Source organism: Hyaena hyaena, unplaced genomic scaffold (genome assembly GCF_003009895.1).
Source record: "Hyaena hyaena isolate Hyena2069 unplaced genomic scaffold, ASM300989v1 scaffold_57, whole genome shotgun sequence".
NCBI lineage: Eukaryota > Metazoa > Chordata > Mammalia > Carnivora > Hyaenidae > Hyaena > Hyaena hyaena.
The window spans coordinates 2,253,374-2,276,099 of NW_024080690.1; the positions used below are offsets into that span (position 1 = coordinate 2,253,374).

The window sequence follows — 22,726 nt, forward strand, 5'->3', positions numbered from 1 at the left end:
CTTTTCTATACGGGAAAATTAATTCATATGGCAGCAGATTTCTCATCAGAAACCATGGTGCCAGTAGGAAGTAATATATTTTCAATTGTTTGGAGGGGGAAAGGCCCTGTCAACCCAAAATATGATATCCAGTGAAAATATTCTTGGGAAACTAAAATATTCTTAGATGAAGAAAGACCAACAGGATTTGCCACAGGAAGACCTACACTAAAGGAATGACTTGGGGTATCCGGGGGGCTCAGTTTGTTAAGTGTCTGCCATAGGCATAGATCGTGATCCCACAGTTGGAGGGTTTAAGCCCCACATCGAGCTCTCTGCTGTCTGTACAGAGAGTCTGCTTTGGATCCTCTGTCCCCTTCTGTTTATACAGGGGACACCTGGCTGGCTCAGTTGGAAGAGCATGTCACTCTTTTTTTTTTTTAAGTTTATTTATTTTGAGGTGGAGGGGGGAGAGAGAGAGAGAAGGAGCAGGGGAGGGGCAGAGAGAGAGAGGAGGAGAGATAGAATCCCAAGCAGGGGATTCATACTGTGAGCATGAAGCCTGACATAAGGCTTGAACCCTGAACTGTGAAGTCATGACTTGAGCTGATATCAGGAGTCAGACGCTTAACTGCCTGAGACACCCAGGTGTCCCAAGCATGTGACTCATGATCTCAGGGCCGTAAGTTCAAGCCCCTGTTGGGTGTAGAAGTTACTTAAATAAATAAAACTTAAAAACAGGTTCTATAAAGAGAAAAGAAGCAATGAAAGAAGGAATCATGGAACATCAGGAAGGAAGGAACAATACAGTAAGCAAAAACAGTAAATTCAAACTCTTCTCCTTTTAATTTTCTAAATTGTGTTTAACAATTGAGGCAGAAATAATAATACTGTCTCATGTGATTCTAAATGCATACAGAAAAATATTGAAAATAATTATATTGTAAACAGAGAAGGGTAAAGAGAAACACTTAACTCAAACTGTTGTACCAGTACACTACGAGACTGTGATAAGCTCTCTCTCCCTCTCTCTCTCATATATATATATTTCCATCCATTTACTTTCTGTCTATATGATTCCATAGACAGCATATAGTTGGTTCATGTTTTTAATCCACTCTGATGACCTCTTTCTTTTATTGATATGATAGGGTTTAAGACTGCAATTTTATTTATTTTTTTCTTGTTTTTTCCATTTTTCACTTCTGTTTTCTCTTCCTTGTCTTACTATATATTACTTGAGTCTTTTTTAGAATATCATTTTGATTTATATATGCTATTTTGGGGTGTATCTCTCTAAATAGCCTTTTTTAGTTGTTTTAGTAACACCTAGAAAAAATATATTGCACTAACATTAATCAAAGAAAGCAAAAGGGCTATATTAATATCAGATAAATAGACATCATAGCAAAGTGAGTTAGCAGAAACAGAGAGGGACATTACATAATAATAAAAGAGCCAATCCACCAAGAAGATACAATAATGTTAGATGTTTATGCAGCAAACATCACAGTTGTAAAATGTGAAGCAAAAACTGATAGAACTGAAAGTAAAAGCAGATACACAATTATAGTTGGATATCCCAAACCCTCTCTCCACAGTTGATAGACAATTACACAGAAAATCAGAACATAGAGAAAAACTCAACACCATTGACAAACAGGATCTAATAGACACATACACCACTCTACCTAACAACACAGATTACCTTATTTTCAAGTGCCCATGGGACATATACCAGGATAGACCATAACTTAGAACAAAAGCAAACGTCAAAAATGTCTAAAGTTCAACGGAAAGTTGAACGGAAACTAAAAAAATACATTGATCTGGATGAAAATGAAAATACAATATATCGAATTTTTGGAACACAGATAAAGCATTGCTGAAAGAATTTATAGCTTACATTAAATAGAGGAAAAGTCTCAAATCAGTAACCTAAACTATCACCTCAAGGGCCTAAAAAATGAAGAGCACCAGTTTACATTCCCACCAACAGTGTAGGAGGGTGCCCATTTCTCCACATCCTCGCCAGCATCTAGAGTCCTCTGATTTGCTCATTTAAGCCACTCTGACTGGCATGAGGTACTATCTCAGTGTGGTTTTGATTTGTATTTCCCTGATGAGGAGGGATGCTGAACATTGTTTCCTGTATCTGTTGGCCATCTGAATGTCCTCTTTGGAGAAGTATCTGTTCATGTCTTCTGCTCATTTCTTCACTGGATTGTTTGTTTCTCGGGTGTGGAGTTTGGTGATAGTGTGGAGATTCCTCAAAAAATTAATAATAGAACTCCCCTATGACCCAGCAATAGCACTGCTAGGAATTTACCCAAGGGACACAGGAATGCTGATGCATAGAGGCACATGTACCCCAATGTTCACAGCAGCACTCTCCACAATAGCTAAAACATGGAAAGAGCCTACGTGTCCATCAACTGACGAATGGATCAAGAAGATGTAGTTTATCTATACCATGGAATACTACATGGCAAGGAGAAAGAATGAAATCTGGCCATGTGTAGCAACATGGATGGACCTTGAGGGTGTTATGCTGAGCGAAATAAGTCAGGCAGAGAAGGACAAATACCATATGTTTGCACGTATAGGAGGATTAGGAGGAACTTAACTGAGGACCGTGGGGGAGAAGAAGGAGGGAAATAGTTGGGGAGAGGGAAAGAGGCAAACCATGAGAGACTCTTGAATGCTGAGAACAAACTGAGGGCAGATGGAGTGGGGGGTGGGGGGGAGAATGGGCACGGAGAGGGGCATTTGTGGGGATGAGCACTGGGTGTTATATGGAAACCAACCTGACAATAAACTATTTTTTAAAAAATGAAGAGCAAAGTAGAAGCAAAGAAATCAGAAGGAATGAAATAATGAAAACAGAGCAGGAATCAATGAAATTGAAAACAAGATCAAATAAAGGAAAACAATGAAGCAACATTGTGTTGCTTTTTTGCTTTAAAAAGAGCAGTAAAATTGATGATCCCCTAATACAACAAAGAGAATACAGAAATTTCTAGTATCAAGAGTAAAACAGATGATATCAGTAGACACCCTGCAGACATCAAAATGGTGATAAGGGGGATACTAAGAAAACTCTACACACAAAATTTGAACACTTAGATGAAATGAACTTAGTTGAACCAATCCTTCAAAAACACAAATTGCCATACTCAATATGAGGTAGATAATTTGAATAATGTTGTAACTATTAAGGTAATTGAATTTGTAATTTTAAACTTAAAAAATTGTAATTTAGAATTCTAATTTTATAATTTAAATTTTAAATTTTAACTTAGAAAAAGAAAACTCCAGTCTCCAGAATTCAGTGAAGAATTTTACTGAACACTTAAAGAAGAATTCACAACAATTCTACACAGTTACTTTCAGAAAGTGCAACAGGAGGAAATACTATTCATTTTATGGAGCTAGTATTTCCCTAATACCACACCAAACATAGACAAAACAAAAATTGAAAAATAAAGACCAATATCCCTCATAAATATAGACCTAAAAGTCCCAAACAAAATATTAAGAAATAGAATTCAACTATATATAAAAAGAAATATACACTCTGGCCAAGTGTGGTTTACTCCAAAGATGCAAGACTGGTTTAGTTTTTAAAAATCAAGCAATTTAGTTATCAGTATTATAGGCTAAGTGAAAAATATCATGATCATATCAATTGATACAGAAAAAATATTTGACAAAATTTGATAGCCATTCATGAGAACAGCTCTCAGACAAATAGGAAGAGAGTTCAACTTTCTCAACTTGGTAAAAGTCTTCTGCATAAATTCAATGGCTAACATCATACCTAGTGGTGAAATAAGGAATACTTTCCCCCTAATATCAGGAATAAGGCAAGTTGTTTGGTCTCACCATTTTTATTTAATATAATACTGGAAATTCTAGCCAGTTCACTAAGGCAAGAAATGGAAATAAAAGGCATATCCTTTCAAATCAGAAAGGAAGAAATAAAATAGTCCAGATTTATAAGTAATAACATTGTCTATTTTTTATTTTTATTTTTTGAGAGAGAGAGAGCACAAGTTGGGGAGGGGCAGAGAGAGAGGAGGAGAGAGAGAATCTTAAGCAGGCTCCTCACCCAGCATGAAGCCCGATGCAGGGCTCTCATGACCTTAGAGTTGGACACTTAACCAACTGAGCCACCCAGCTGCCCTTACACCATTGTCTATTTTTAAAATCCCAAGAAATATGTGAAAACAAACAAAAGCCCTAGAACTAAATGAGTTCAGCAAAGTCATAGAATACAAGATCACCATACAAAAATTAATTGAATTTTTAAATACTAGCAATGAACACATTAACAGAAAATTCTTGTAAGTCAATACGATGTATGGTTTATGCAATTGATACAATTAGGCATACATTTAACAAAACTCGTATAGGACTTGCATGCTTCAAACTACAAAATGCTAATCCTCAGCAAAATACTAGTAAACCAAATTCAACAGCATTAAAAGAAGTATACACCAAGTAAACACCCTGACCTTGTGGGACTTATTCTTGGAATGCAAGCATGGTTCAATAGTGAAACATTGATCACTGTAATTTCCACATTAACTGAATGATCATTAACACATGATCATCTCAATTGATGCAGACAGAGCATTGAAAAAAAGTCAACACCCTTTCATAATAAAAACACTTAGCAAATTAGGAATAGAAGAAAACTACAACAATATAATAAAATCCAGATATGAAAAACCCACAGCCATCATCTTTCATTCAGTCTTGAAAGACTGAAATCTTTTCCTTCATCAGGAACAAAACAAGGATATCCACTTTCACCTCCTCTATTCAACCTATTACTGGAAGTTCTAGCCATAGTAATCAGACTAGAAAAAGAAATAAAAGGCATCCAAATTTGAAAAGAGAAAGTAAAATTATCTCTGTTCACATGTGATATATAGGAAACCCTGAGATTATAGACATACACACACTCACAGAACTTATATCAACACACAGAAATCAGTTGCATTTCTATACACTAACAATGAACAAATCCAAATAAAGAAAAAAAGAAAGCAGTTCCATTTACAATAGTATAAAAAAAATACCTAGGAATAAACTTAACCAAGAAGATCAAAGACTTGTGCACTGATAACTATAAAATGGTGCTGGAATAAATTAAAGATGACGTAAATAAATGAGAAGAAATACAATGTTGATGGATTGAAAGACTTAATATTTTCAAGATGACAATATTACCTAAGGAGATCTATAGATTTAATGAAATTTCTACCAAAATCCAATGATTTTTTTCATAAATAGAAGAATTCATCCCAAAATTTATGTGGGTTCTCTAAGGTACTCCAAATAGCCAAAATAATCTTGAAAAAGAAGAAAAGATTTGGATATCCCACACTTCCTGATTTGAAAGCTACAGTAATCAAAAGAATGTGGTACTGGCATAAAGACAGACATACAGATCAATGGAATAAAATAGAAAATGCAGAAATAAACCATGTATTTGGTCAAATGATTTTTGACAAGAGTGCCAAGATCATTCAATGGGGGAAAGCATAGTCTTTTCAACAAGTGGTGCTGGGAAATTGGATATCCACATGCAAAAGAATGAGGTTGGACCCTTACCTAACTTGATATACAAAAATTACCTCAAAATAGGCCAAAGACATAAATGTAAGAGCTAAAACTATGAAACTCCCAGAAGAAAAACATAGGGGAAAAGCCATGATATTCTATTTGTAGTAGTTTCTTGATATGACTTCAAAGGCACAGGTGACAACAAAATAGTAGACACATTGGAATTCATCAAAATGTAAGTCTTTTGTACATCAACAGAATAAAAAGGCACCCCACAGGATGAGAGAAAAATATTTACAAATTACATATCTGATAGGAGATTAATATCCAGAATATAAAGAGAACTCTTAAAACTAAACAAGAAAAATAACCTTTTTCAAAAATGTTCAAATAACTTACACATTTTTCCAAAGAAAATCTACAAATGGCCAGTAAGTCCATGAAAAGATGCTCAACATCACTAATGATTAGGAAATACAAATCAAAGTCACAGTGAGATACCACCTCTCATTAGGATGGCAGCTGTAAAAAAAGAAAAAAATGAAATCACACGTGTTAGCAAGGAGGTGGAGAAACTAGAACGCCGGTACACTGCTGGTGGGAATGTAAAATGGTACAACCACTATGGTAAACAGTGTGGCAATTCCCCCCTCCCCCCAAAAATACCCCAAACAATTACTGTGTAGTCAGCAATTCCAATTCTGAGTATACACCCAAAAGAACTGAAAGTGTGACTCAAACACTTACCTGTACATGCATGTACATAGCAGCACTATTCACAATAGCCAAAAGTTAGTAGCAACCCAAATATCTATCGATGTATGAATGGATAAACAAAATATGGCATACACATACAGTGGAATATTATTCAGCTTTAAAAAGGGAAAGAAATTCTGGCACGTGCTACAACATAGATGAACCTTGAAGACATTAGACTAAATGAAATAAGCCAGTCACAAAAGGGTCCACTTATATGAGGTATGAGAGTAGTTCAAATTCATAGAGACAGTAGCGAAGGTAGGATGGTGGTTGCCAGGGGCCATGGGGAAGCGAGAATGATGAATCGTTTACTGGGTACAGAGTTCCAGTTTTGCAAGATGAAAAAAGTTCTGAAGATGGATGGTGATGATTGTTGCAAAGCCAAGGACAGATAAGAAATTGGGAGTGGCAGGATGTTGGGATCAATTACAAGTTAAAACAAGTCAGGGAGAAGAGCCTGGCTGAATACTTTTCTACAAGTTGCGTAACCTGTCTGCATAAAGTAGGGGTATAGTATCATTCTGAGCCAGAATAAATAGTAGATTGTGGAAAAAGCCTCAAGGGAATGGCCTCATCTCTGGCTGCAAAGCTTTGCTTTCTGAATTTTCCCACTCCCACTGAAGGTGGTAAGGCCAGCGCACTGCAACACCACAAGACAGAGTGGGTTTGCCAGAGTATGGCAATCACAGGATAGCTTGAATTCTGCAGCTGGCTGTTAGACCCCCAAATAGAAGAAAAAGCATTTATTTCCCTGTCAGTCTGTCCTCAGGGTTCAGAACCAGAGCTGTGGTTTTCCCTGTGCCCAAGCACTGATATTCCCCAGACTGGTGAAAAGAGGTCTCAAGCTTACCTTCTCCAGAGCTTTCCCTCTGTCTCCTTACTGGCTTGTTGAGTTTTATTTCCTACAGATGAATTTTCTGTGCTCTTCATTTCCCAGGGCTGAGGAGGCCAAGATACAGCTATATCTAGAGTTTTCTAATGAGCCATAAAGTAGGAGGTGCCTAGGGTCTGGCTGTCTGTGGCTCATCCCTCCCCTCTATTACACCATCTGTATTTGATCCACCATGACAGCAGCACATGGCCCACCATCACTTTGCTGTGATACTCCTCTCCCACAAAGAGAAACGTGTTCCCCGGCTACAGAACATGGTGGTAAAGAGCAGGCCATTCTGGGTTCCTCTGTATCCAAAGACTTAGAAAGAAAAGATCACTTTCTTCCTCAACACTCTTCTCCCAGAGAGCTCTGAGCTACCAGAATGATCTAACTGCCACACTGCCTGTCACCTCTCTTAAGAAGAGAGCCATTTAGGACACAAGGAATATTGAAAAGATTGGATTTTTAAAAAATCTCCAGGCAGTTTGGAAGGAAAAGATAACCTGATCTTGAACAACTTCCTTGGGTGATCAAAGAAAAAGACACTAAAGTTGCCTCTCCCTGCTTTTCCAGTTAAATATAAGTAAGGCTTCCTCTCTTGTGGAAGCTGATGAGCTTACATCTGGAGCTGATGGCTTGGAGGAGACTGGGAAGGCACATTAGAAGGATTAAAGATGAGCATCGTTCCAGACGGGTCCAATTTTTAATCACTTTCCTATTGCAGGGAATGCCCTTAGAAATTGCAAAGCCAATGTTTTTTTGCTAATGCTGGCAGAAATTCCTTAAACTAAGAAATGGTTCCTCTGCCCATCAATTTTACAAGGCAATAATGCAGATCCCAAGTGGCTAAAGTCTGAGGCAGAAGGCAGAGCACTTCATCACAGTGAGAGAACTGGGTTGTTGCTGGGGGAAACTATTCTGATATCATGCTGGTATTACCATGAATTAATAAGCTTTGTTTATCTTCTCTGACACTAGAGGTCCAACTTAGTCCTTTTGCTTTATCGTCTTGCTTATTATGCAGCTCAGGCCATGGATATAGGCTGCCTACTTGTCATAAATTGCAGGCAACCTCCCTTCTTTCTGTTCTTGGTCCCAGTGGGTTTACTCTCCTGGGAGCCAAGGCTCTCTGAACTTTTCAGTTCCACAAATGCATACTGAGCCCTGATGCTACGTGAGGTGTTGCAGAAATTCTAAGATGCATGAACCACAGCTCCTGCCGTCCTGATCACCTTGTGGTCAGGGAGAAAGTCACATGAGCAAATAATTACACCAACAAGCAGAATGTGTAACAGAAGGGAAAACACATCTCTGGGATCCCAAGAAGGGAAGACTTTCAATGGAAGAAATCAAGGAGGGGTCCTTAGCCATGTCAGCTTGGAGTTTGCCATAATGAACAAAATGGAGTCTGGGTGTAAGAAGATGGTATATTTCAATACAGCAAAATGAACTTGTTTAAAGGTGTGTAGTTCTGTGAATTTTAATACAGATATAGAATTTAACACCTACATTCTGCCACAATCAGGACATAGAACAATATAATCCCTTATAGAAAGGCTTTATAATCATCCTTTTTTTCTTCTGATAACCCTTAGCAACCAGTGAGCTCTTGTCCATCACTATAGTTTTGTCTTTTGAGAATGTTATATAAAAATCACACAATATGTACCTTTTGATAATGACTTCCTTCATTCAGCATGGCATCCTTGATATTCAGCCTAGCTGTTATACCCATCAACAGTTATTTTTCATTGCTGAGTAGTTTCCCGTTGTAAGGATGTACCACAGTTTATTTATTCCTATACCCAGTGAAGGACATTTGGGCCATTTCCAGTTTTGATGACTGAGTAGGGATGCTATAAATGCTCATGTACAGGTTATTATATAAACATAAGTTTTTTTTTTCCTCTGGGGCAGTTTCTCAGTTTTTGGCACTATTGACATTTTGGGCCAGATACTCTTTATATGTATGCTCTATGTATTGTAGGATGTTTAGCAGTATCTCTGGCCTCTACTTACCATACGCCAGTAGAAATCCCCAAGTTATGACAACCAGAATGTCTGCACACGTTACCAATGTCCTTGGGGGGACAAAAATCATCCACAGTTGAGAAACAGTGCTCTGGGGTAAATGCCAAGAAGTGAATTTATTGGGTCATGTGATACCTGTCTGTTTAACTTTATAAGAAACTTCACATCCCTAATGTATGAGAGATTTGGTTGCTCAGTATCATCAATGTGTGATACTGTCAGTACATTTTATTTTTGCCATTCCCGTAGGGATGTAGGAGTAACTCGTCATGGTTTTCATTTTCATCTCTCTAATAGCTAATGATATTGAAATTTTTTTCACATGCTTTTTTTTGCCATCTGGATATCCTCTTTAGTAAAGTCTATTCAAATCCTTCGCTCATTTTTAAACTGGATAATTTGTTTTCCTACTGTTGAGTTTTGAAAGCTCTATATAAATTATGGATACAAATTCTTTCTTGGATGTGTGATTTGCAAATATTTTCTCCCCGTCTGTAGTGTGCATTTTCATTGTCTTAACAGTGCCCTTGGTAAAGCAAAAGTTCTTAGTTTTGGTGAAATCCAGTTTATCAAATACTCTTTTATGGATCGTGCTTCTGTTGTCATATCTAAGAACCAAGGATGTTTAGCCCCAAGCCATGAAGATTTCCCCTGTACTTTTTTCCTAAAAGTTTTATATTTTTATATTTTACATTTAGATCTATGATTCATTTTGTTTTTAAAAAATTTTTTTTTTAATATTTTATTTATTTCTGAGAGAGAGAGAGAGAGAGAGAGAGAGACAGCATGAGCAGGGGAGGGTCAGGGAGAAAGGGAGATACAGAATCCAACACAGTCTCCAGGCTCTGAGCTAGCTGTCAGCACAGAGCCTGATGCGGGGCTCGAACCCATGAACTGTGAGATCATGACCTCAGCCGAAGTCGGACGCTTAACCAACTAAGCCACCCAGGTGCCCCAGTCTATGGTTCATTTTGAACTAATTTGAATAGGTGTGAGGCTTAGGCCAGATTTATTTATCTTTTGATCATTGATATCCAGTTGTTTCAGCACTATGTGTTGAAAGAGTATTTTTCTTCCATTAAATCCCTTTTGCATCTTTGTCAAAACTCACTGAGGCATATTTGCAAGAGTCTGTTTCTGGGTTCTCTGTTTTGTTCCATTGATCTATGTGTCTATCCCATGACAGTACCATGCCACCTTGAATACTGTAACTTCATAATAAGTCTTAAAGTTGAATAGGGTGATTCCCCCAACTTTATTCTTTTTTTTCAAATCGTTTTAGTCATTCTAGTTCCTTTACCTTTTCCTATAAGTTTTAGAATTAGTTTGTCTATATCTACCAAAAACTCTCTGTGATTTTGATTAGAGTTACATTAAATCTAGGGATTAATTTGGAGAGTTTTGACAAATGTACTATTTGACTCTTCTTTTTCTTTAATATATATTTTAAAGTTATTTATTTATTTATTTATTTATTTATTTATTTATTTATTTATTGAAAGAGAGAGAACACAGAGACGGAGGGGCAGAGAGAGAGGGAGGGAGAGAATCCCAAGCAGGTTCTGCCCTGTCAGTGCTGAGCCTGATATGGTGAATTCAGGAACCATGAGCTCATGACCTGAGCCAAAACCAAGAGTTGGGCTTAACCGGCTGAGCCACCAGTGCACCCCCTATTTGACTCCTCTAATCTATTTTGTTAGTTCTTCCTTGATTTCTTCCATCAGCATTTTTAGTTTTCAGCATAAAGATAATGTACATGTTTTTGTAGACTTATGCCTAAGTATTTCATTTTAGAGTGAACTATTGTATAGTGTATATTGTTTTAAATTTCAGTCTCTAGTTCATTTATGTGAACATTTACATTAATCCCTAGATTTAATATAACTCAAATCTGATATGTAAAAGTACAGTTGGTGTTTTTCATATTAACCTTATGTCCTGTGATCTTGCAAGCTCGCTATTAATTCTAGAAATTTTGGATTTTATTTTTTTGTAGATTTCCTGTAGGTTTTCAATGTTTGCAATTGAACAGGAAGTTTTATTTTTTCCTTTCCAATTTGTATTTTTTCTTTTCTAATTGGTATGCCTTTTTGTTTGTTTTTTGTTTTTGTTTTGTTTTTATTTTTATTTTGCCTTATTGGATGAACTAGAACATCTAGTGTGTCAGTGAATAAGAGATGAAAACAGGTATCTGTACCTTGTTATGGATATTAGGCAAAAAGAGTTTAGTTTTTTGCCATTAAGTAGGATATTAGCTATAAGGGCTTTTTGTTGTTGTTTTATTTTTTGGCATGTGTGTGTCTGTGTATGTGTGGTATAGCTGTCCCTAACCAAGTTAAGAAGGTTCACTTCTATTCCGAGTTTCCTAAAAGAATTACAGTGATTCATTTTTTTCTTCTGTCTCTTCATTTATTATATGAAAGATAGTACACTATAGTTTCTTTTGTAAATTTGCTTTTTTTTATTTAAAAATATGTCCTGCATTGATGGATGTGGGGGGGAGGGGGGGATGGGCATGGAGGAGGGCACTTTTGGGATGAGCACTGAGTGTTATGTAGAAACTAATTTGACAATAAACTATTTGTAAAAAAAAAATAATAAAAAAAATAAAAATAAAAATAAAATAAAAATATGTCCTGCAAATCACTCCATATTGGTCCATACACATCTTCCTTATTCTTTTTTCCAGTTGCATAGTACTCCATTGTTTGGATATGCATGTTTTATATCCAACTATATATATATATATATATATAGTTATATAACTATATATTACTATATATATATTTGCCTAATAATATATATATAACTATATATATAACTATATATATATAGTTTCCAGTGTTTTGCAATTAGAAATAATGCTACAATTGCAATGAATAACCTTGTACATATACATATTCTTATTATTGAAGGTGTATCTTTAGTGTATATTTCTAGGAATTTTTGGGTTAAATGATGAGTATATATGTAGTTTTATTATGTATTACCAAATTTTCCTACAGATGAGTTCTACCAATTTGCATTAGCAATATATGTAAGTTTGTGTTTTTCCATTGCATCACTGAGAGAATTTAATATTTATATATCTATATATATAATTTTTGCAAATCAGGTGATAGTATCTCAGTATTGTTTTGTTATTTCTCTAATTATTAATGATTTGAATATTTTTATATATTTAAGGACAGTATTTTGTTTTTAATGAATTTTCCATTCATGTCTTCTTCTCATTTTTCTATAATATCTTTAGTCCTTTGTCCCTTTACTTTTTTAAAAAACACTTTCTAAATTTATTTATTATTTTGAGAGAGAGAGAGCACATGTGCAAGCGGGAGAAGGACAGAGAAAAAAGGAGAAGGAGAATCCCAAGCAGGCTCCTTACTGTCAGTGTAAGTGACACAGTTGATCCTATGAACCGTGAGATCAAGACCTGAACCGAATCAAGAGTCAGACGCTTAACCAACTGAGTGACCCAGGTACCCCTGTCCCTTTACTTTTAATTTAATTTTTTATTTAGTAACTTTAATTATTAAATTTTTATTAAACTTTTTATTTAATTTATTTACCTAATTATTTATTAGGTATAGTAGACATAAAGCACTGCATTAGTTTCAGGTGTACAACATAATGATTCAATATTTGTATAAATTGCAAAATGATCACATTAAATTTACTTAATATCTGTCAAATACATAGTGATAGAATATTTTTCCTTTGATGAGAAATTTTAAGATCTATTCCCTTAACATCTTTCAAATATACTCTACAGTATTATTAACTGTCATTATCAACCTATACATTATATCCCCATGACTTCTTTCTTTTTTTTTTTTTTTATTTCTTTTATAACTGGAAGTTTGTACCTTTTGACCCTGTTCACCTATTTTGCTCACTCCCTATCCCCCACCTTTAGCAACCACCAATCTGTTCTCTGTGAGTATGAGCTTGGTTTGTCTTTTGAGTTTGTTTGTTTGTTTGTTTGTTTTTAGATTCCACATATATATATGAGATTATATAGTATTTGTCTTTATCTGTCTGACTTATTACATTTAGCATAATGCCCTCAAGGTCCATTCATGCTGTTATAAATGACAAAATTTCCTTCGTTTCTTAATGCTGAATAATATTCCATTGTTTATCTAGTGTCCCCTTGAACAACATGGGCTTGAACTCTGTGGATCCACTTATACCCAGATTTTTTTTTTACAGTACCAAGAATATGTTTTTTCTTGCTTGTGATTTTCTTAATGGCATTTTCTTTTCTCTAGCTTATTTTATTGTAATACATTATACAATACATATAACATACAAAATATGTGTTAATTGGCTGTTGTTGTTATCAGTACGACTCTCATCAACAGTAGACTATTAGTCGCTAAGTTTTGGGGAAGTCAACAGTTATATGTGGATTTTTGACTCCACGGGCTATTACTGCCTCTACCTCCTCTGCATTGTTCAAGGGTCAGCTGTATATACTACATTTTCTTTATGCATTTGTCAGTTTGTGGACATTTAGGTTGTTTTCATTTCTTAGCTGTTGTGAATAACACTACAGTTAACATGGGGATGCAGTTGTCTTTTCCAGTTAGCGTTTTCAGGTTTTTTGATAAATACCCAGAACTGTAATTGATGGCTCAATCATATGGTAATTCTATTTTTAATTTTTTGAGGAATATCCATACTGTTTTCCACAGTGGCTATACCAGTTTACATTCCCACCAACAGCAGTGCACAAAGGTTTTCCTTTCTCCATGTTCTCACCAGTATTTGTTATCTCTTGTCTCTTTGATAATAGCCATTCCAATAGATATAAGATGAAAACTCATTGTAGTTTCGATTTGTATTTCCCTGATGATTAGTAATGTTGAACATCTTTTCATGTGCCTATTGGCCATTTGTATATCTTCTTTGGAGAAATGTCTGTTCATGTCTTCTGCCCATTTTTAAATAGATTGTTTGATTTGGGTTTTTTTGTTTGTTTGTTTTTGTTTTTTGTTTTGTTATTGAGCTGTATGAGCTCTTTATGTATTTTGGATCTTAACCCCTTACCAGATAAATGATTTACAAATGTTTTCTCCCATTGATAGGTAGCCTTTACATTTTGTTGATGGTTTCCTTTGCTGTGCAGAAGCTTTTTAGTTTGATGTAGTCACACTTATTTATTTTTGCTTTTGTTTCCTCTGCTTTTGGTGTCAAATTCAAACAGATCATTGACATAACTGTTCATTCATAAGTATTGAACCAGCCTTGCATTCCCAGGATAAAGCCCACTTGGTCAAGGTACATTATTCTTTTTATATATTTCTGGGTTCAATTCATTAATATTCCAGAGAGGATTTTTAGATCTATGCTCATGAGAAATATTTGTCTATAGTTTTCCTTTCCTGTTATGTCTTTGCTTAGTTTTGATATCACAGTAATGCTAGCCTCACAAAATGATTTGGAAAAAATTCTCTCCTCTTCTATTTTCTGGGAAAGACTATGTCGAATTGCTATTATTTCTTATCTAGATGTTGTATATAACTTACCATTCTCAATGGAAAATCTTTATATTTTTGTCTTAGCAGGTGATACACCTGGTTTTTCGCTGTGGTTCACTGTGGTTCCCATGTCAGCTTAGTCTCCTAAACTCCTTTAAACTCCTTTGCAGTACTCTTCTGGTCTGTCCCACATATGCACTACTCAGTGGTCAGTGTGGCACCTGCTTTCTCATCTATGTACTACTTCAGTTCTCAAAGTATTATGTAAGGTAATTAGCATTAGATTCATGTAAGTACCCTGGACGCTGTATAAGCAACTTTATGAGGTTACTTTCCCAAGCCCTTTTTCTCCATGACCTCCTTGGTACTTTCTTATTCCTTGGAGGTAACTTTTTTCATCCTCCAGCAAGAAATCTGGGGTTTAGTTGTCCCCATCTTCCACATATGCCTCCAGGGACAAGCAGCTTGAGGACTAGGGGCAAAAGTGAAAGTTGGGGTGCGGGGTGGCTCAATTGGTCAGTGGTTCCAACTTTGGCTCAGGTCATGATCTTGTGGTTCATGGATTCAAGCCCTGCATTGGGCTCACTGCTGTCAGATTGTCAGCACAGAGCCCACTTCAGACCCTCTGTCTCTCTTTCTGCCCCTCCACTCCCCATCTCTCTCTCAAAAATAAATAAACATTTTAAAAAGTGAAAGTCACCACCAGTTTAGTGGTACTTTGAATTCTGGTCCTTTTCCCCAATCTTCCTGCTACTGTTTATTTTTCAGATTTCTCAAATAGCTTTTCCATTCACTCTGCCCAGGAGTTATGGCTACATTCAGTGGGAGAGACTGGGGAAGTCTTTTACTTCATCTTACCCAGAATAGAGTCTATAGCCTCTATTTTTAGAAAGAGTTGTCTGTTTTTTTTTTAATTCTGAAAAGTAGAGGTCCTATGGTAGATAGAAATATATCTTTGAATCCTGAAAAACTTAGTTCTAACCCTAGCTCTGTAATTCAACTTTCTTGAGGCTCTGTTTCTTCATGTGTAAATGGAGCCTGTGTTAGGGGTCCCCAAGACCACTGTCAGGGTTAGATGATTTGCTAAAAGGGCTCATAGGACCTTTATATATATGTAAAATCTGTATACATATCACAGAAGGATATAAATTAAAATCAGCAAAAGGAAAAGGTACAGGGAGTGTAGTCCAGAAAAAAATGAATCAGGATTCCAGGTGTTTTCTTTTTGTGGAGCCCTATAGACAGCACTTAATTCTCTCAACAATGTAACAACATGACAATGTGACAAAATGTGCAGTGTTACCAACCAGGTACCCAAGCTTTGGTGTCCAGGGTTTTTATTGGGGTCAGCAGCAGAATATTATTCTGATAATATAATAGATAAATAGAAAAAAAAGTTGTGATTTGTGACCCATTATAAGAAACCATACATAAGAGTATTAGTGTGCTCCTGGATGGGCATAGGTCTAAGGTAACTACATATAAGCAATGCGGAGAGAGGTAATGGGAGGGAAACTCTTGTCCAAGGATAAATACGAAAGGATAGCATTTAATAAATGTTGGGGTGGCTGAGTCCCAGCATAACATGAGGCTTGACAAATAATCTGATGAAGATTGAACAGGCCATTTTAAACTACATTTAGAATGTGAAGAAATAAGCATGTGGTTTGGGGGAGAGAGCTTGGTGCTAAGAGATGGTGAAAAGAAAGCAAAGCCCTTTGCCCCTGAAATATTCGCATCTTTTGTCTGAATTGGGAAGTATTTGTAGTTTTGAGAGATCTGAAACCAAGAACAAAAGAGATGTCAAAAAATTATCAATGAGCAAATGTGCACATTTTTTTAATGGGGAAAAAGTAGATTTGGGAAACTATAGAATTTGAGACTGATATAAATCTAAGTTAAAATTCTAGAAAAGACTATTCAGGATAGCTTGTGAGCAATTAGAAAATAGACAGTCACTGGGAGCCTATCTGTGTTCACTGTGGGTAAGACTTGTTAAATGAATCTTATTTCCTTTCTTAACCAAGTTACTAGAAGAGAAAAAGCCAGGGAAATTGGTGTATCTTGACTTTGGCCAACACTTTACCAGACTCTCAGGATATCCTTATGGACAAGGTAGAGAAATATGAGTTAAATGATATCTCATTAAATAGATTCCCAGATACTTGAATCAGAAGACTGAGGCCTATTAGTGGGTTCTATTGTGTAAGACATAGATGGGACTTGACAGATTTGTAAATATGACACAAACATATCAGGTGATTGAGTCAAGATCTGTCTTGAGTTGAGATTTGGGGGACTTGAGACAGGTCATATTGACAAGATGATACTTTAAAAGAAGAAGGAATCAAAGAATTTTGTTTTTTAAAAAGAACACGTTTATATATATATGTCTGTTGGTTAAAAACAGTTCATGGGGGGAAAAGGCTTCGTTGGAGTTTCTCAAGTGAACAAACATTTGATGTTAAACCAAGTATGTATGATAGTCTTTTATTTATTCAAAAAATATTATGTGGCTGTCACAAAAGCAAATTCTGTCTTAACTTGCATATGAGTATAGAATCCTAACCCAGGACAGTGATGGTGCTGCCAACACTATGGTCATGACAGAACATTTGGGTACTCTGCTCAGTTTTCTGAGAGACACCTTGAGGGAAAGAATCAGCACCTAGAAGAGGCCCCCAGGTGCAGGAGGACTAGAAGCCATGTGGTGAGATGGAATTAACTGTCTGTGAAGGCTGATCATCTTGAAGAAAGAACGACTAAGAAGAGATGTGGAACAGAACTTTAAATTTGTTAAGAGCTATTATCTGGATGCTTTCACACATTCCTGTTTTGTTCCTTAGGCAGAAGTTACAGGGTTAATAGCTGTGAGTCACAAGATATTATGTTTCAGCCAGTCTCTTACAGAGTGTTAGCTCCTTTACCAGGCCTTAGGCATGCAGAGATGAGCAGGACCAGATCACTTTCCTACGGAGCCGACAGTCTATAAATTCATATTCCACAGGGAGAAGCAGCTTGGTGCGCCATGCCTCTTCCAATAGGGAGACTGGAACACGAAAGGAAAGACAGTCAGGTTCTGTTTGAGGGTCTGAGGCTGGGCTGGGCTGATGGTATATGGACCTCGATGTGGTGTTCTGGTAGCCACTGAGAACCAAGACACATGTTGTCCAGGATAGGCAAAGAGGGTTGTTTAAGGAGAGTCTGAACTGTGTTCAAGGAGAAAGGCAAAAGCTCAAAGTCAGAAAAGTGCCCCTGAGCATCAGATACACGGGAGCCACAGAAGGACAACTCAGGGGTCCACAGAGGGAAGGAGCAGACCTCGTGGGGAAGCACAGTGTGAGACGTTAAAGCCAGCGGTCTGGAACGAAGCTTGGCAATGGTGTCAGCAGGCAGGGGCTTGTTAGGAGTCCTGTGGGACCAAGTGGGCTTGTGTCAGAATTGGACAGGAATAGACTAGAGGATAGACCACCATCTCTCAGGGGGTGTTAGATGAGATTTGTGCCAGATATCCTCCGTTTGGCTCTCTAGCTCTATACTCCACCCTTATCTACCCAGCTCTAGGTCCAGGAAGTTGACCTACATAACTTGGATCAGTGGAATCCTTGACCTCTGCATCCAGTTAGCTTCTGCAAACAAGAAGCCTCGGTTAGAAATTGGAGAGGGGAGGAGAAAGAGGTTGGGATATTCCTGTCCTCTCCTTGCCTCCCTGTGGGGTCACTTGGGATTTCTGTATTCTTAGGCCAAAGGTCACAACTCCTCTTAAGATGTCTGTCTATAGAGCTGTCTCTTGCAGGATCCAGGAGCCACTCCCTGCCCTCCTCCCTTGAACCCTAGAGCTGGTAATAGTTTCAGAGACTCCAGCTCTGGGGTACTGCACTATCCTTTGTGGCTCTCCTACAACTTGCCCACACCTTTATGAAAAACATTTATTAAACTCTTCTGGAATCATCCTACTATGAAAATGTCATATGTTTCTTGCTTGTACCTTGGCTGACACAGAATTCTGGATTGAGTGAGGAGAGGATGAAATAGGTTATTTCAAAAAAATCCTTATATTTCTGTGGCTCTGGATTTATTATCACTGACCTTATAGGTTTGTAGACCCAGGAGTAATGAGAATTAACTTTCTATATATCTTGGAATCCACAAAAGCATTTCTCTAGTGGATGTGAAATTCACCTAGAGATCTGTGATTCCGTTTAGCCACCAAAGCTATACAGCTTATCAATTTTGTAAGAATTCATGTTATTGGGATGTATGACAGGATTTTCAGTTGCTTTTACTACATCTGCAGGGTCAGCTAACATCTTTACTGCTGTTCTATAAAAGAGCCAAAGATAGCTTACACTGGCCAAGCAGAACATTGGCAAGGTCATTAAAAAGCCATAATTAATCTTAAATATCTTTACAGACAAGTTACTAAGCCATACAGTGACCCTTTCTGGGAAGATTGAACAGTGGAGGCTCTCCATAATGATGCTATTTCAAGGATGTCCAAGAACCTCCAGAAAAGAAGGAAGTCTATGACTTCAGACTGTATAATATCTCAACCTGATGATCCATAGAAAACATTGCCTTCTGGTGTGAAGATCATTGCCACTGGGCTGTGAATAAGAGAGTTTTGTTGTTGTTTGGGTGGACTTTGATATAATCTTACTGTAAAGAGTCATTATCTTTTAGAGATACACAGTGAAAAGCTTATGGATGAAAGATTTAGACTGAACTTTGCCTCACAGTAATACAGAAATGGGGGAAGAGATGGAAGTACTTTATACTATTCTCTCTGTTTTTGTGTAATTTTAAAAGTATTGAATATTGACCGCTAAATGAATAGTTAATTAAAAAGTTGCTTCTTGATACTGGAAAATTCATTTATGACTGCTTGAGGCCACTGATGTCAGGAAGTTCTGTGTGTAGGTTTCAGAAGTGTAATAGGAAAAACATATTGAAACAAATGTAAATGAGGAATGCTATTTTTATGAAAGTTTAATGAAACCAGGCTCAATGGAAACTATCAAGATAACATTCAGAATATACATTTAGAATATGTTTTCATGAATTGAAAAGGAAAACAAACCAAAACACTGCATTCATGTTTTAAAATATATTACATGTGGACTTTGCTGCTGAATAACCTGGGATGAGAGAGGACTGGGTGAAGTCGCGGATGAAATGAGTTTGGCCGTGAATTCATGTTTGTTGAACTGGGGGAACGGCCACATGGCAGCTCATGATGCTATTCTTTCTACTTTTATAGAATGCTTTACATTTTCTATAGAATGGTTTTTTTAAAAATAAAACATATTCTTCACATCAAAAATGTGACCATCTTACATTGAGGAAGTATTAACTTTTATGATTGAATGAAATGTAACATTATGCTATTTCTTTCTCCTCCTTAGATCCTGCATTTTCTAATATATTACTCTGTGTTCATTCCTCTCCTCCTCCCCCATGCCTTAGTTTTGCCTGTTATATGGAACCAAGCTGGTGTTCCAGGAGCGAGCATGGTATCTAGAACATAAATATTTGACTCCCATGACCAGCACTAGGATTAGGAGTCAGGTAAGAGTCCCCAATGTGCAGAAGAAACCCTTTGTGTATCAGCCAGCAGCTCCTTGCTTTCTTAGAAAACAGTCCTGTCAATCTTTTATCAGTTTCCTCTCATGGATTTTTATGCCTCTGGGACTTCACATACATGTTTTCATTGCCTAGCCATGATCATATTACACTTCAGAGTTTAAGTGAAAAGGAAATGGTTCACTGTGCCCGAACTTTCTGACATGAAAGCAGAAGAGAGAGTCAAAAGCGTTTTCCTTGTCTAGGCAAAAAAAAAAAAAAAAAAATGTAGTAAGTCATTTTCATTTTTCTGCTTCTTAGCAAAACCTATTAATTCATTCTTCATATTCAGAAAAAAAGACCTGTGGTATTTTTATGTCAGTGGTAGTCATGGAAATTCGATGTGATGGCCACAGCGTACCTGAAAATAAAGATAGAGCCAGTCAACCACCACCACAATGCTGCTCTAAAGAAAAAGAATATAAAACAGCATAATCATGTGTAAAACACATTTTCTGAGTGTTTTCTGACAGCCTCTCTTCCAGGCCCCCCATTAGATGCCAAAGCATAAGTAGGTATATATGCTCGGACTTTGCCTTCAAAGGAGCTCATTATATTTGAGGACACAAAGCTGACTTTAAAACACAAATAATAGGGCACTTGGTGGCTCGTTGATTGAGCATCCATATCTTGATTTGGGCTCAGGTCATGATCCCAGGATCATGAGATCAAACCCCACACTGGGCTCAGTGCTGAGGATGGAGCTTGCTTGGGATTCTTTCTCTCTCTCCCTCTGCCCCTCTCCCCGGCTCATGCTCTCTCTCTAAAATGAAATAAAAAATTGAAAAAAAAATTTTTAACCACATATAACAACACAAGGGAACAGAGGCTTCCCAAAGAATAAGTTCAGAGTTCAGAGGGCAGAGATCACTTCAGAACTTAGGAGCAAATGTCATTATTGTGCTAGACTTTCAAGAGCGGAAAATTCCAACAAACTGGTGGTACGACTGAGGGGGGAAATGCAGTTGGGCCTTCAGACGGGGTTGGTGACATGAGTAAAATCATAAAAGCAGGAGTACTTAGGACAGACACGTTGAGAAACAGCGACGAGAGCAGTTTGGCTGATGTCTCAAGTGAAAGCCTGGAAAGGTCCACCGGAACCAGATTGCAGTGGACACTGAAGAACCTTGAAGAATCTTTCTCCTTTTCAGGGGAACAAGAATTCTGAAGACAAGCACATGTAAACATGTTTCAGTTATCTTTGCTATGTAACAAATGACCCCAAAACTGAGCGGCTTAGCACAACGAGTTATTATGTGTCATGATTCTGCATCTGAACAGGGCTTAGCTGGATGGTTCTCCCGCTGTGTGAGGTACCTGCCAGGGCTATGCAGGTGCCTTCTTCACTCATGGCAGTCACCTCAGATGGGGTGGCAGGAACATCTGGAGGCTGCTGGGCAGCTGTCTCCTTCTGTGTGACCAGGTGTGGGCTTCCTCACAGCATGGTAGTATCAGGAGGGCTGGATGTTTTACATGATGACTGGCTTCCAAAGAGGAAGTGGAAGATGCCCGTCATCTCAAGGCTAGGCCCACTGGTAACATAGTGTTACTTTAACTGCACTCGGTCAGCCCAGGGAACTCACAAGGCCAGCACAGATTTGGGCTAGAGAAGAGACTTCCCCTCTCATTGTGAGGAGCAGCAGATCACACACGTATAGGGAAGGAAAAATTGATGGCAGCTATCTCTGGATACTGACTGCCTTCTACAAAGAAAATGCCCACTTTGAGGAGAGGAAAGAATACTTTTAATTTAAAAAAAAATGCTATATGAAGGAAGATTTTTAAATCCATGTGATGAGGTATTTCAGTGATATACCATGGATAAGTAATACATCAAAAGAATATTGAGTAAAAGAAACCAGCGTCACATGCAAAATTGAAGTGCATTCTATTGGTGCAACATGCTTTCCACACTTTTCATTTCCTGGATCCTCTGAGCAGCCTGGGAGAAAAGCAGGAAACAGACCTTTTAGAACAAACTTTATCTATGAAGTTAGATGTGGGTTGCTCAGACCTATGGGACATGTCAAGGCCTTCTTTTGCAAGTCTCCATGCTGCCAGCCATGAGCACTCACCCCTTTTCTGGGCTTTTCCGATGTTCCCAGAGGGGAGAGGGTAATGTAGTGGGCACCAATGCTTCCCTTCCCACTTCTGCCACACCCCTTTGTAGGGATTTCAGGGTTTCAGAAACATTATTACTAGCTTCTTTTCATCAAAATGTCTGGGACCCTTGGCCAATAAGCACCAGTCCTGGTGCTAAACAGGAGTGGGCCTGTGAAGGATGGAAAGGGGAAAGGGATGATTAATATTACTGAAACTGATCTAGGTGCTTTACATGATAACTTTTCAAGTTTATTGACTCTTTCTTTCTTTAGGTGCATCTAATGTTCTGACTAATTCGTCC

General features: G+C 37.4%; 1 protein-coding gene across 1 annotated transcript in view; it reads left to right on the forward strand.

Annotated features, from left to right (window-relative positions):
* The window catches only part of ACOXL (acyl-CoA oxidase like), a 342,588-nt gene that overhangs the window by 293,473 nt on the left and 26,389 nt on the right, over positions 1 to 22,726 (forward strand). The window contains exon 18 of the mRNA XM_039231678.1: positions 20,167 to 20,268. Within this exon, the coding sequence (XP_039087609.1) occupies positions 20,167 to 20,268 (102 nt within the window). The remainder of the gene's footprint in view (positions 1 to 20,166; positions 20,269 to 22,726) is intronic.